This window comes from Camellia sinensis, chromosome 2 (genome assembly GCF_055761805.1).
Source record: "Camellia sinensis isolate YWXY chromosome 2, ASM5576180v1, whole genome shotgun sequence".
Lineage (NCBI taxonomy): Eukaryota > Viridiplantae > Streptophyta > Magnoliopsida > Ericales > Theaceae > Camellia > Camellia sinensis.
This window is the reverse complement of record NC_138962.1, coordinates 190,587,321-190,601,367: the sequence shown is the minus strand read 5'-3', so window position 1 is coordinate 190,601,367 and position 14,047 is coordinate 190,587,321. Positions and strand designations below refer to the sequence as shown.

The 14,047-nt window shown below is 34.0% G+C and overlaps 1 protein-coding gene and 1 long non-coding RNA gene across 3 annotated transcripts; one reads left to right on the top strand and one right to left on the bottom strand.

Moving 5' to 3' along the window:
• Window positions 1-2,098: 2,098 nt before the first annotated feature.
• LOC145819767 (uncharacterized) lies at window positions 2,099-4,167 on the bottom strand. The gene is made up of 2 exons (XR_014360539.1): window positions 3,847-4,167; window positions 2,099-2,389 (listed from the first exon to the last, which is right to left on the bottom strand). It is a non-coding gene; the product is annotated as an uncharacterized LOC145819767 (long non-coding RNA).
• Window positions 4,168-5,676: 1,509 nt separating this feature from the next.
• On the top strand, window positions 5,677-12,831 carry LOC114309090 (L10-interacting MYB domain-containing protein). 2 transcript variants are annotated; one of them, XM_082916425.1, is made up of 4 exons: window positions 5,765-5,972; window positions 9,073-9,259; window positions 11,406-11,821; window positions 11,958-12,831. In XM_082916425.1, the coding sequence occupies exons 3-4, from the start codon at window positions 11,411-11,413 to the stop codon at window positions 12,582-12,584; spliced, it is 1,038 nt and encodes a 345-aa protein (XP_082772551.1). In that variant the 5' UTR covers window positions 5,765-5,972; window positions 9,073-9,259; window positions 11,406-11,410; the 3' UTR covers window positions 12,585-12,831. The 2 variants fall into 2 exon arrangements, with proteins under 2 accessions (XP_028110590.2, XP_082772551.1); XM_028254789.2 differs by lacking the exon at window positions 9,073-9,259 and having other exon boundaries at window positions 5,677-5,972.
• Window positions 12,832-14,047: the final 1,216 nt, after the last annotated feature.

Below are 14,047 nucleotides of genomic sequence, written 5' to 3'. Positions count from 1 at the left end.
TTGAATGATATTTTCTCCCATTTGTAATAGATTCTTTGTCAAAAATTCATATATAAATCATATTACTGTGAAAATATAATGAAAATAAATGCACGTATTATGATGTTGAATATTTTTTGTTGCAATTATTCATGTGAAATTTTGTGTCAAATTCATGTATATATTGCCATCATAAAAAGAGGAAAATTGTTAATCATGTTAATTTTGATGATATTTAAAATATTATTGGATAAATTTTGATTTTTTTAATATACATATTTTACAATCATTTGACACAAAATATGAAAATAGATTTCAGGTGCATCATATATTTTTACTGTGCAAATTACTGTACATGTTGTGCAAGTTACTGTGCTTAAATAGTAAATTTTATTGTTCAAGTTTTGATAAAATCAGTTGGTATTCATTATTTGATAAATTTGATACTCCTACGTGGTGGTAGGTTATCTTCATTAGAGTGTATTCAAAATCTCTACAACAAGAACAAAGATTATAAAAGGGGTATATATTTTGTGATCTAATGTAAATGTTATTTAAATAGATTCTATTGTGTATTCAAATATTTTAATAGAAAAATTATTATGCAAATAGTAACGTCACTATTTGGCTTTTGAATTTTAATGTTAGAGTTAATGTGCAAATAGTAATTCACCGTGCATCTTTTCATCGAAAGCAACCGATGATCTATAATTCAAACGTCGCCTACCATTTCTGAAGAAGAAAAAGCTGAAGTAGTGTGCAACGTTTAGCGTTAGCCATCTCCTTGTGAATCGTGAGGAGCGTCTCCCCTCTTCCAATGGATAGATTTTCTGCTATATATAGAGTATTTTTCTTAGAGAAAATGATATGAAGTGAAGAAGAGAAAAATATATTGAAATATTCTCAAATGTTGTATTGTGCTTCATTGAGTTGTATTTTCAGTGAAAAAATTTGTTGAGAATTTGAACAAAAATTGTAAAAAGGTTTTCACACCCTTCTTATTATTCTTGTAAAAGAGAAAGGTTTTGGGATAAAATCACTTGAGTTAGGTGAGACTAGGTACCGGATTCAAAACTAGTGGGGTTATTTTTGTGAGTGATTTTTTGGATAAAATCACTTGATTATGTGTAATTAGGCACCGGGGTCAACAGTAGTCGGAGTGATTGGGTTTGATTACTTGTTGTAAAAGTTCACTAGCACCCCGTGAAGCTAGTAGTGTAATTACTATTTAAAAAATAGTGGAGAAATTTCAGAGAATGATACTTGGAGAGTGGACGTAGACCCAACATGCCGAACCACTATAAATCGTCGAGTTTGCTTTCTTTTCCCTTTACTCATTTTATTTCATTACTTTATTTTATATTGTTGCACAAATTTATTTGTTTATATATTGGGTTAATATTTTTAATTTAGCAATTTATTTAGAAACCCAATTCACCCCCCTTGAGTTGTTTACCTAGGACATCAATTATATTTTTTACTAGATTAACTCAAATAATAGATAAAAAAATAAAAGTAAAAACAAATCTTATATTAAATTTAAAATCACATGTTACATATTTGTTAATAAATTAGATGTAATTATGTAAGAGATTAAAAAATATCATGATACTCTTTAATAAAAATAATATTAAAATATAAGAAAAATTACTAGGAAATCCCAAATTGAGAAATGTTGATCCATTTGGTCCTGCATTTTTTCTTATGAACCATTTGGTCCTATTTAATTGGCAAGGAATATTTTTCTTTGATTTAGCATGTGTAGAGTTTACATATTTACACTTTGGTGGGATTTGGTGTGATTCTTTTTGCTGATGTGTGTGTAATGATATAGAGGGTAATGTTTTACATTTCCATTTGTGTACGTTTTTGGTAGAGTGATCAACGGTGGGTTGATTTGCGATTGCTGATGCTGTTTTTCTTGTAACGTGGTAACCATTTTTTTGGATGTGTTTACTGTAAGGTGTTAATTAGATGGCATTATTGTACAACTATTTTTTTTTACCCGTCCACAGTATGTGTTTGGTGTATTTTTGTTGAACTGCCCAACTGCCCAACGTTCATCAGAAATTATAAGCGAATAACACAATTTCAGTATGGGGAATAACATGAACAAACATTCGTGGAATGTAAATAACGTTTCAATAATACGACGTGACACTTTTACATGATCGGTTACCAACATCCGGTTCATTCCCCGCTTGGACGTAGTTTGGTAATTAACAAGTGTGGTGTGCAATTTAACATTTCCCATTCAATGATATCTATGCAATGTCCACGTAACAGTGTTCATGACAATGTTGACAAAACAACATTATATATTAACCACCAAAAAAATATGAACCAACAAAATTATGCGTCACTAAACTAACAGCAGACACTTTGTGGGGGATCCGCTGCAGAGCGTTACCTGAAACAAATATTATGAAATGTTCATTAGATTGGAACGGCATAACATCGTCACAAAAACAGTGTGAACATTAACAAAAATAAACATGATAATAGTGATTTGAAATCAATTGGAATGAAATGGACAATGCATAATCAATTAATGTCACACCAACAAAGAAAAAAAAACAACAAATTGACACAAATGGCAACAAGTTTCATGGTGTGATGCAACAAAATACTAACATGTCAGCCAGTGTTTTCCATCGGATGAGTCGACCAAAATCATGTAACACCCTATTTGTTTTTCTACGTTTACCGTTTAACTTGGCACTAATGGCCAACATTTCAGTAAACACAATGTCACGATCACAATTCATCACTGCCACATTACGTAATACAAGAGCTATACGTTTAAACCAATATTTGTGAATGTGACACTTTAACGCACACTCACAACAAGCATTACTGTTTATCCACATGGCCAATCGATTCATATCCCTGACGTCAAAAATTTAATGCAAAAAAACAGGGCATCTGCTCACATCGCATGTTTTAGCAAACATGGGGTCATGACAACTGTGAGTCCAATCATCCGTTTCTGGGTATCTAACGAATCATAATTTCGCAACTTTCATCACATATATATTGAACGTTACAATCAAAAACAGGTACAGATAAAATAAATGATGCAAGTTTGTGACGTTGAAAGCAAACTAAAATAAAATACACCAAAATGGAGGACCAAAAATTTACATGCCCAAGCCTGTTGAATAAGAGACATATCTGTGACAATTTATGATAATATAACATAACACGTTATCGATCGCAAGTGAGGTATTAAAATATCAGGCCCATTCAACCAATATTTGCATATGTAAAGGTATAACACAAACGCAAACCCATCATCGTGATGTATAATCAGTGCCCTCTGCGGGAAATCAATGTTGGCCTCAACCACCAAATGTCATTTCCTGATGTAAAAAACAGGGGATGTTTGCCCCCAAAAACAGGGCTTCTGTCCCATTATACGTTCTTCTAAACACACCAACATTGAAACCCATTAACCAACACTACCTACACAACCAATCCCAATAACACCACCGACCGACTACTATCACAAATTCAAAATATTTACGTGTTTTGCATACATACAATTTCCAAAATCTAATAGCAGACTGTGAAATTCATGTCAACACCAACAACCACAGGTCAATTACTAATGTAAAAAAAAATAGGACATTCCCAAAACCAAACAGTGCATGTATCCTAATATTCCAAACACCGACACATCGGACCGATAATTGATACAACTTCATACTTTTGTTGAACTGTGCAAAATTACCCAAATCCAACAACGTAAACCATACAAGAAACCCGTAATACCCCCAAAACCAACACCGAATCTGAGCACAAAATACCCAAAACCATAAACATTGGATTACCACACAAAAAATTGACGGGTATAACATTACGCACCTTTGCGTCCCATTGTCATTGCAGACAAATCAGTAAATGCCGGTGTCGTCGTACACCACCGGAAACACTACCAATGGCTGTGTAAATACCCTACCCGGAAAAGACGAAGTGACAATCTCGTTGACGTACAGTAGACTGTCAACGATGGGTTGGGGAACAAACGGCGGCCGTCGCGGTGTGGATTACTCCGATTAGGATTCCAAGATGATAGCGTAGATGTGGAATTTGGGGAAAACCCTAATCCTGAATTCCCTCAACACATCTATGGTTTCATTACACTAACATGGAAACGGTGTAATGCGGGAATTTTGAATTCCAATCAGCGTCTTTAGTTTTAGTTTTTTGGCTTAAATTTTTTGAAAACTTAGCTTTTTTCGATTTTTTTTTTTTTTTTTTTTTTTGTTTTTAGCGAATATTTTTAAAATTGTAAATATTTTTTTTTATCTTTTTAGATGTATTTTATTTAGATGTATTTAAAAAGTAAAAATATTATGAAAAAATATTTTAAAATTTTAATAAATACAAAAAAAATATAAAAAATGTATTGAATTCTCATATTTTTTTTGTATTTTTGATATTTAGTGAATTCTTAAAAAGTTTTTTTAACAAATTTTTTACTTTTTAAGCATATTTATATTAAATATGTCTAAAAAGTAAAAAAAAATTATTTAAAATATTAAAAAAAATCAATAAAAACAAAAAAATAAGAAAAATAAGAAAGTAAAATTTTCTAAAAAGTGTTTTTGATAAAAACACAACCTAATCCTTACAAATACCAAAAGATTCTTTCCAAAATGAGGGCAAATTGAAAAAACCCTATATTGCGCTCCATGTCCACATTTGTAATTTCACCATCACTTAAAATCCACATTTGCCCTGTTGTGAACTTCAAATAGGTGCATGGATGAGGACAAAAATGCCACCATCTTTGTTTAAGGACTTTTCAGTTCACAAGAAAAGATGCGGGATTAATTGGTGCACACAACTTGAAATTTATTATGTTTCACCCTAAAATATATAATTAAGCTTTTATCATACAAATTATTTGTGTCAATTTCATATTATACAGATTTAATATTAACCCAACTTATTTAATATTCGTATTATCTGTGTGGATTTAAGGTGGCTGTGCGGAGTGCACAGCATAGCAGTTATTATTGTGCAGCCAAATGGACTTATTTCGATAATCCGAACCGTTCACATTTTAAAATACATAAGCAAAAAATTAAATTAATCGGATATCATTTACTCATTTATCCACTCACATTTTAAAAAATATATAAATGTGAGTATATAAAAGGGTAAATGTGAAAATATATACAAATGTGAGTATATAAAAGGGTAAATGTGAGTGGATGAGTGGGTAAACAATATCTGATTAACTTAATTTTTTACAGATATATTTTATTTGATGTATTCTAAAATATGAACTGTTCGAGTTATTGAAATGAGTCCTAAAATAGACCCATTTGACTACACAACAATGACTGTTGTACACCCGCACAGCAGCCATCCCAAAACCTATTTGAGTTATATATTTCATGTCGGCCTTGTTTGGTTTGCTTTTGAGAGAGTAATTTTTGAGAAATTTTTTTAAAATTTTGTTTGGTTTAATGATTTTAGAAGAAAAAAAAAATTAAAAATCACTTTCTCTCTCATATACATCAATTAATTATTTTTTCTCTGTTCTTCTCTCATCCTCAATCACTTTTTCTTTCACACATATCTACTCAACTACAACAAATCATATCAAATCATTACTCATATGATATTTTTTTTTCATAATACCTAACATTACTCATATCAAATCATCCCAAATTCTCATATTCCAAAATTATTTTCAAAATATACAATCAAATAAACCAAAAAAATATTCTAAAGTCTCCCAAAATTTTTTTAAAAAAATTTATCACCCAAACACCAAACCAAACCCGACACACCCGATCGTGTACGGTTCAAATCATCTTATTACAAGCTCTTCTTCCCTTCGCAAATTCACAGAAAAGAAATCAGCTTCAATGCAATACCTAAAATAATTCAGAGGGAGGGAGAGAGAAGGAAGCGCGCGAGGAACGTACGCTCAGAGAGAGAGAGAGAGAGAATGGGCGAGTGAACACCCTGTAACTGTAAGTGACCTAACTTTCGTCTATCAATTTTGTGGAGTAGCGATTGATTTTGCTTTAATTTGTATTACATATTTGATTTTTCATTATTATTTTAATTTAATTACAATTTATTTAATTAATCTGTTTTTTGAACATGGAATGATTTGGGGAAATCATGATTGTTGACGTGGCTGTTTTGTTGACTAAATCATGATTTTAACAGAATTTTTTTAAAATATTATATTTAATTGAAATCTGTAATCACAATTATTTATTAAAGTTGTAAATAAATAGAATGATTTGAAATTGCCCTATGTGATAATCAGCTGGTTGATCTAAGAGGTTGCATACAGAGACTGATATAATGTTGGGCTAAAAATTAAAATCAACTGTATTGTAGTAGATGCAGATGATTTTTAAAAAAAAAAATTGACATGGTGGAATGTTAGTAATAAGTTAGTTTATATAGACCTCCGCCATTCCATTGGCCACTCGATTGACTCAAAACTCACCTTACTTGTACAGCCCGATCAGATAAAAACCTTACTAGGCAATGAAAAGCAATCCAGTAGCTGTAAACTTGTAAGAGGTGAAGTTAAATGACTAGTTTTGAGGAAAAACAAATCAAATAAAAATTTATAAACATAATACAAGAGAGGTTGGACCGACTATTAATACAATTATGGGTTAATTACATTTTACCCCTTCAACTATTACTTAGGACCATTTGATATCCTTGAACTAAAATCACCACATGATCAATAAGACACTGTAAGATTCCTAAAATAGCCTCTTCCTCTCTACCTTTTTTCTCTTCCTCTATTATTATTTTTTGTTAAATGTGAGAATTTTATAAAACACAAAACCCAATCAGCAACAATAAGCTAGGGCATACCCCAAGCTAACAAATACAACAAAAGGAAGTATATCCATGAAGGATTCTCGGGAAGTATATCCGTGAAGGATTCTCGCGGAGAAATCCCAAGAGCAAATAATAATCCAAGAGGTATGGTTATTCTCAATGTTATTCCAAGAAGTGACTCTCCATCTAATGTCCTCTACTTGGTTTCTCAGAAGATCTACCACACGATTTGCTTTGGTCTGGAACAATCCAGAATTTCTCTCTTGCAATATATAATGGACAACAGTACAAAGGGAAAGCTTGAACAACTTGTGTCGAAAATTCTTGCCCTTCCTATTCCGCACTACCCAGGAAACTAGCTGATGCATATCCATGTTCTGAATTGACACTCTATTCAAACATAAAACATCCCTCTAAAGGCTGCTTGCATATCTACATTGGAAAAATATATGTTCATGATTTTCATTATCATAATTGCAAAGCAAACTAATCATTTTTTGAGTAAGTCCCCATTTTCTAACTCTGTCAGGGGTGGACAGTCTACCAAGAATGGCCAACCAGCAAATAAAAGACCATTTGGAAACATTTAAGGGAAACCATACAATCTTATACCATACCAGTTTATCACCTGATGATGTGATCTAACAACTTGCCAAGCTGATCTTATAGAGAAAATACCATAAGAGTTAGGTGTCCATCTTAGATGATCCTCTTTGCTGCAGTCAGGTATCACGTTTGTAGGAGTTTGATTAACCATTAAGCATTCTAGGCCAATTCCAACCTTCATTGTTGATCATGCTACTCACTTTTGTATGCATATCTCACTCTATTTCCCCTATAAAATCCATAATCATGTTTGTGTGATTGAACCTTCGTGGAGGATTTGCCTTCTGCAAGAACCTTGTTTTCAAGACTTAGTAACGAACAACTCAATGATAAAATGTGATCTTGAGGGTAATTGGGCTCGTTATTATTGACGGATAAAGAGCTGCCCAAGGTCACTAAATTCATCACTACGGATTAGTTGTCTGATTGGTTGATATTAGAGTGGGTATATATAACTACAGAAAAATGCCATTTGGCTTCTGCAAATCATAAGTTCGGAGTGTAGGAGTGTCTCATTACCTTTTGAAGACAATACAATATTTGATTTTCACATCAGTAGTGTTTTTAAGTTGGTTAGGATGTCATTGGTGTAGATGGGTGGTCTTAGCTGCTACATATGAGTATATTTTTTCTTCAAGTATAGGTGGTGCTAGAAATGTGGTGAGGTGAGATGGTGGCCAAGGTAGGTAGTTTTTAAGCGAAAGGAAAGAAACAATGAGGTTATATTAGTTGAAGGCTGTAAAGTGTAATTAACCCTACAATTATTAAGATTATGAAGTTAGCAAAACACACACACACACACACACACACACACACACACACACTCAACATAGTACAAAATTTGCAATGAAAAGATTATGTGCTTGCTAAGAAAACAAACCCAAAAACAATACCAATACATAATTTATTTATTTTTTTGGAAAAATAGCACAGAATGTAGTGTTGACATGGTTATGTGAAAAATGTTCTAGTGTTTATAACATTACTGAAAAAAACCATTTAATCTAGCTTATGTTTTTAAATGACATCGATTTTAGAATATTGCCATCCCCAAACAGGGGACACCAGTCACACCACCCAAGCCTATTCTTAATCCATTTGTATGATCAAATTGTGTGGCTTGTAGTTTCTGGGATATGAAGCCCTACCTAGCTCAGGCCCAATCCCAACAAACTCTTATTTGGATTTGAGTTATTTTCTGTTTTGTCTAGTTGGTTGCTGGGGCAATGGAGTGACTGTTTGGTATTGATTTTGGCAATTAGAATTGATTTTATCTAGAAAATTCTAGCACACATGCCTTTTATTCATTTCATTCAATACAAGTATAGAAGAAAAAAAACACATGAGGCTTCATTTTTATCCCAGAGAAATAACAAAATTTTGAGCTTTAACCATTATTCTAAGAACCTTTATTTAATAAAACAATATATCTTAAAAGGTGATGGGTCGTTTTACACACAAAAAATAAACACTAAACTGTACCAAAATTCTTTAGTGCTCATTTGGCAATACAAACTTGGGCTAAATTAGCCACATCCATCCGAAATAGGCTAAATTAGCCACAAGAGACAAAATAGAGTCACGTGGATGGCTGTGGGTTCAGGCTGTGTGTAAATTACCAAATTACCCCCTTGCCATTCCATTTGTGTACAGCAACACCAAACCAAACCACACACTTTCCCTCACCTAGGGCTTTTTGCTCTATAAGAAGGAGGCGAAAATTGAAGACTACCATCGGCAAGAAGAACAGCAACTGAAGCTGTCCATAGCCCAAGCCCACCGGAGTGCACGTCGGTGGCGACACTGCAACCATTGCGTCCTCGCCACCACCGATCGTTAGGTACACAGATTTTGTTTTCATTTTGGGTCGATTTGATCTCTTGCAACCCGATCTGTTGGGGTATTCATTAAAAATTGAAATTATTGTTGTGTGGATGTTATTTCTTTATTTAGCATCTGAGAAAACCACGGTATGATTTGGATGTTCCATAAATTCTGGTGGAACACGTGTTTTGTTTTTGGTTAGAAATTTGATCTCTAAAATTACAAGATCCGTGGTCTGTTCCATTTTTTTGCTCGAACCCTTTGATTCTACACTCCGGTACATGCTGATTGATGGGAAATTTTGTCATTTTTTTTTTATTGCCATTCTGTACATGTCCTGTTTGTGGAGACTAGATTTTGTGAAGATGAAACATTATCCCAGTACATGTCTTGTTTTTTCCATTGTTTCCATTCTTTACATGTCCAAAATTATTGACTGAATTTCAAATTTTGTCAAAGATCAAACATGATTTTCTGTTTATAGACTGAATTTTAGTCTACAAAATTATCTGAAACGTGATGAGTTGAGAGATACATACCTCTTTTTTTTTTTTTTTTCCTGGTTGTTGTTGAAGTTGGAAGCTTTATTCTTGTGGGGATTTGGATCCTCTCCATTTCACAGGGAAATAGTGATTCATTTACCTCCTACGATTATAGATTTCAAACTCTTTCTACTTCAACTGCATGTTCTGTGATCATAAAATTTGGTGGAACCAATATATCAATTTGTGTCGGTACAAATTATGTGTTACAATCTGATTTTTTTTACGGGAATTAAGATTGGTTTTTATGAAATAAGGCTAAAAAATATGACATTGACAATTTTTTTAATACTAATTTGAATCTATCGTTCACTTTCAGCTTGATGTCATTCTAATGTTCATCAGGTTTTGATTAAGATAATTGGTTCTTCACTCAGGTATTAAAGCAGACTATTACGGGTAAATGCTGAATCTATTAGATCAGTAATACATTATGAATTGCAGTACAATAAAACAGACTATTTAGTTTCATTTGTTATAATTTTTTAAACAAACTATTACAACAGACTATTAAAATTGGTTTTTAATTAAGATTGGTTTTTATGAAACAGACTATTAAAACAGATATTTCGTTTCATTTGTTACAATATTTGAACCCTACACATAAATAATATGAATTGCACTACAATTATTTGCACGCTTCTGGTTTAGTATTTGTCTAGTTAGTTGTACTTGTCAAATTTTTTCCTTTTGTAAAGCCCCAAGTTTTTAGAAGCAAATGGGGACATTTGTCATTTTCTACAGAAAGAATTCCTTAACTATGAATTATGTCGCACCTACATGTTAACAATATTTGTTGTAGTTGTCATTTACACGGTCAGAAAACATACGAATGGCTTTTTTTACCTCAACTGCTACTTCCACTGCATGGCCACGTCGGATGTGTGCCTGTGGTTACCGTCATTGTGTTGTGAAAATATCCAGGTCGAACAAAAATGCAGGGCATCCATACTTTGCTTGTCGCCGTCCTGTGGTGAATGCCCAATTCAATAACGGTCATAATTGCATTTAATTCCAAACAAATTGACTGATAACTTCGTCATTTTCACTCGTCAGCCCTGTGTCAGTTGGATTGGTTGGTGCGAAGAACCAAGGAGATAGAGCACGGACTATGCGTCCTCCACAAATGACATTGTCATGCACTTGCGGGATGATTTTATACACATTCAACACTCGTTGCATCTCCTTAAAACCATTGTCTCTGTGTTGTGAATTGTCATTGTCATTTTGTTGTTGTGTATGTAATCAAACGTTGCACTTGGAGTGCATGATTGTTGTAATGATGTTAACTGTAATCACTTGAACATCACCTTTGGTTTGTAAAATAGTTAGGGGGAGACGTTAATGACTACTTTAGTGAAACAAAATTATGACGTTAATGACTACTTTAGTGCAACAAAATTATTTAACAAGTGTTTGTATTCCTATGATCACTCATTCTGCATGAATGTTATGTGTTGCTATTCTTATTTTAATTACTGTGCAATGGTTATACATTGTGAATGTAGCAACCAATTATTTTTAATTACTGTGCAATTGTTATATATTAGTAATTCCCATGCAATTTTGTGATTGTGATCATGTTGGCTCGTAAATTACTTTGCATATATTTTTGGTCAGTCCAAATGGCTTCCATGCGTACTTCCCCTCGTACCCCTTCGAAAAACAAAGGCATTGCAATAGAGAAGTCTAGTAGTGTTGAAGAAACAAAAAAGCAGTTCAACCACAAGGCATCCTGGGATAGTGAGTCAACTCGGATTTTCTTGCAGCTGATTGCCGATGAGATTACCAAAGGGAATCACCCATTCCTAGTCCTAAGGCAAACTAGGTACAAGTCGTTGGCAAAGAAATTTGAAAAAAAAACTGGAAAAAAACATGGGCTGAAACAGTTGAAGAATAAATATATGAGTCTGAAAAAAGAATGGAATGCTTGGAGGAAGTTGATGGTTTCCAGCAAAGGAATCTCAAGGATTGTATTTGACAGCGAAACTGGTTTGTTTCAGGCGTCTGATGCGTGGTGGGATAAGATGGAATCGGTAAGTAAATTTATATTTCCGCATGTTTGTTTTGTTTCATATTTTTTGATTACCATTTATATTTGTGATTGTTGGTAGTAAAATTTCCTCATATTGCATGTAGTAATAGTTTTTATTTACAATTTTTATTTTTCAGACAAACAAGGTGTGTGCAAAGTTTAGGAAAAAAACTTTGGAACATCGCAAGTTGATGGAGACAGTCTTCACAGGGACTTCTGCTACGAGTAAGAACCATTGGACCTCAGGAGAGACAGTAGCTGAACCTGCAACTATTTCATTGGATTCAGTTGACAGTATAGGATTGCGGCCATTTGTTGATCCGATCCCCGCATGTGCAACCGACGTGGATCAAAATTCTTCAATGGAACTAGTCGAAACTGCGATGAAAAGGAAACAGACTTCATTAACAAGTTGTGCAAAGTCGAAGAAGGCAACAAGTGGTGCATCAATTATAGCAGAAAGGATAAACAATTTGACAAACGTGGTTCAGACTCAAAATCAGCAAGTCATTGTCAGGCACCTCATTGGTAACGAATCACAGTACACAATTTCGGAATGCATGCAACGGCTTAGGGCCATTTCCTCCCTTCTCGGTACACCGCTATTCCATTTTGCGTCAACACTGATGGACAACGCAGATTACCGGGAGGTGATGATGTGCCAGCCCGATGACGACCACATTATTGGCTGGCTGACACAGAAACAGCTACAATGCGGTGTTGCTGCGCCGTTTGCGAACCTGTTCGGGGCTCGATGGGTGTGATAGCAGTTCTTGCAGCTAAATATGGCCTTCTCTTGTCGTTGATAAATTTTCATTACCGTGGATGTTAGACTTGTAATAAACAGGATGGTTGTCTGTGATATTTTTATTTTTTGTTTCCTTTCCCCCCCTCCCCCCACCTCTACATACTATTCCATGGTTGTGTGTGGTTTTTATGATGGAACAGGATGCTTCTATCTTGTTTTTATTATTCACTATGGCTGGCTGCCTTGTCATGCTTGTTTATTTATTTATGTTTTTTTTTGTAGCTTTGTGTACCATTATTTTGGTTGTGTTGGTAATGCAAACGACTACTTGTTGGTTTGTATATTACCAACTACTAGCCATGGGGACATTTTTTTATTATGAAGGAGTTCACTGTAGCACATTGCAGGCTAACGTATAGTCAGCATGATATATATCCATACGTGTGGTCTAAATGGAAATACCTACCTTTCAAGGTATGTCATTTTGCGACACAACTTAGTTAAGTTTACTTGAATGTTTGGAAATTATTTTGACGTGAAATGTAAAAAACACTGTGTTTTTGGTGTCATCAACATTCCACAACAACCATTTCATGTACACCTACAAGTAGTAAGATAATTGGGTTATTTCATTGACGAGATGTTTGTTCAAAATTTAAAACCAGAAGGGGAAGTAGTGCAAAGAAAATTGTAGGCAAAATTGCCATTACGTACCAAAACATTTTATAGTTTTTTATGTTTTTTTATTCATGTTGAAGTGTATGTGTAGATAATAGGGTTTTTGGCAAGACTGTATCGGAGCCATTGATGGAACACATGTTACAGCGCGGGTTACAGGGCCAAACGCTCCAACATATTTTGGTAGGAAATACTGTCCCACCCAAAATATCATAGCAGCGTGCGATTTTGACATGTGTTTCACCTTCGTATCGCTTGGATGGGAAGGAAGTATGTATGATAGTCACATCTTCAATGAGATATTCATAAATGACAATGTACCTTTTCACATCCTGAAGAAGGTCTCATATTGCTAAATCAATTTTTTTCGGTACATAAGATTTACCAAAAAACTCCAAAAAATTTATCAGGGTATTTACTTTGAATTGCAGGTAATTTTGTAGGCAAATTTTATCTTGTGGATAGTGACTATCCGAACTGCGTAGGTTACCTAGCACCATTCACAGGCAATCGTTACCACCAACAATTTTGCATTATTGAAAGGCGTAGGACAGCAACCAACCCTAGGGAATTATTTAACAATGTTCATGCATCGTTACGGAGTGTGGTGGAACGCACTTTCGGCCCATGGAAAAATCGATGGGGGTTTATTCAAAATATGCCTCGGTATGATTTTGCAAATGTGCAAGTTCAGTTGGTTGGAGCGTCAATGGTGTTACATACCTATATATGTAGAAATACTAGCAATCCAACAAGAGGCTATGACAATAGTAAATGGCATACCGGAAGTTGCATATGACA

Excerpts from the sequence above, each read along its gene's own strand:
- LOC114309090 (XM_028254789.2), top strand. The coding sequence starts at position 11,411 with ATGGCTTCCATGCGTACTTCCCCTCGTACCCCTTCGAAAAACAAAGGC. Across the intron at positions 11,822-11,957 it reads GGTGGGATAAGATGGAATCG|ACAAACAAGGTGTGTGCAAA; the intron begins GTAAGTAAATTT and ends TTTATTTTTCAG.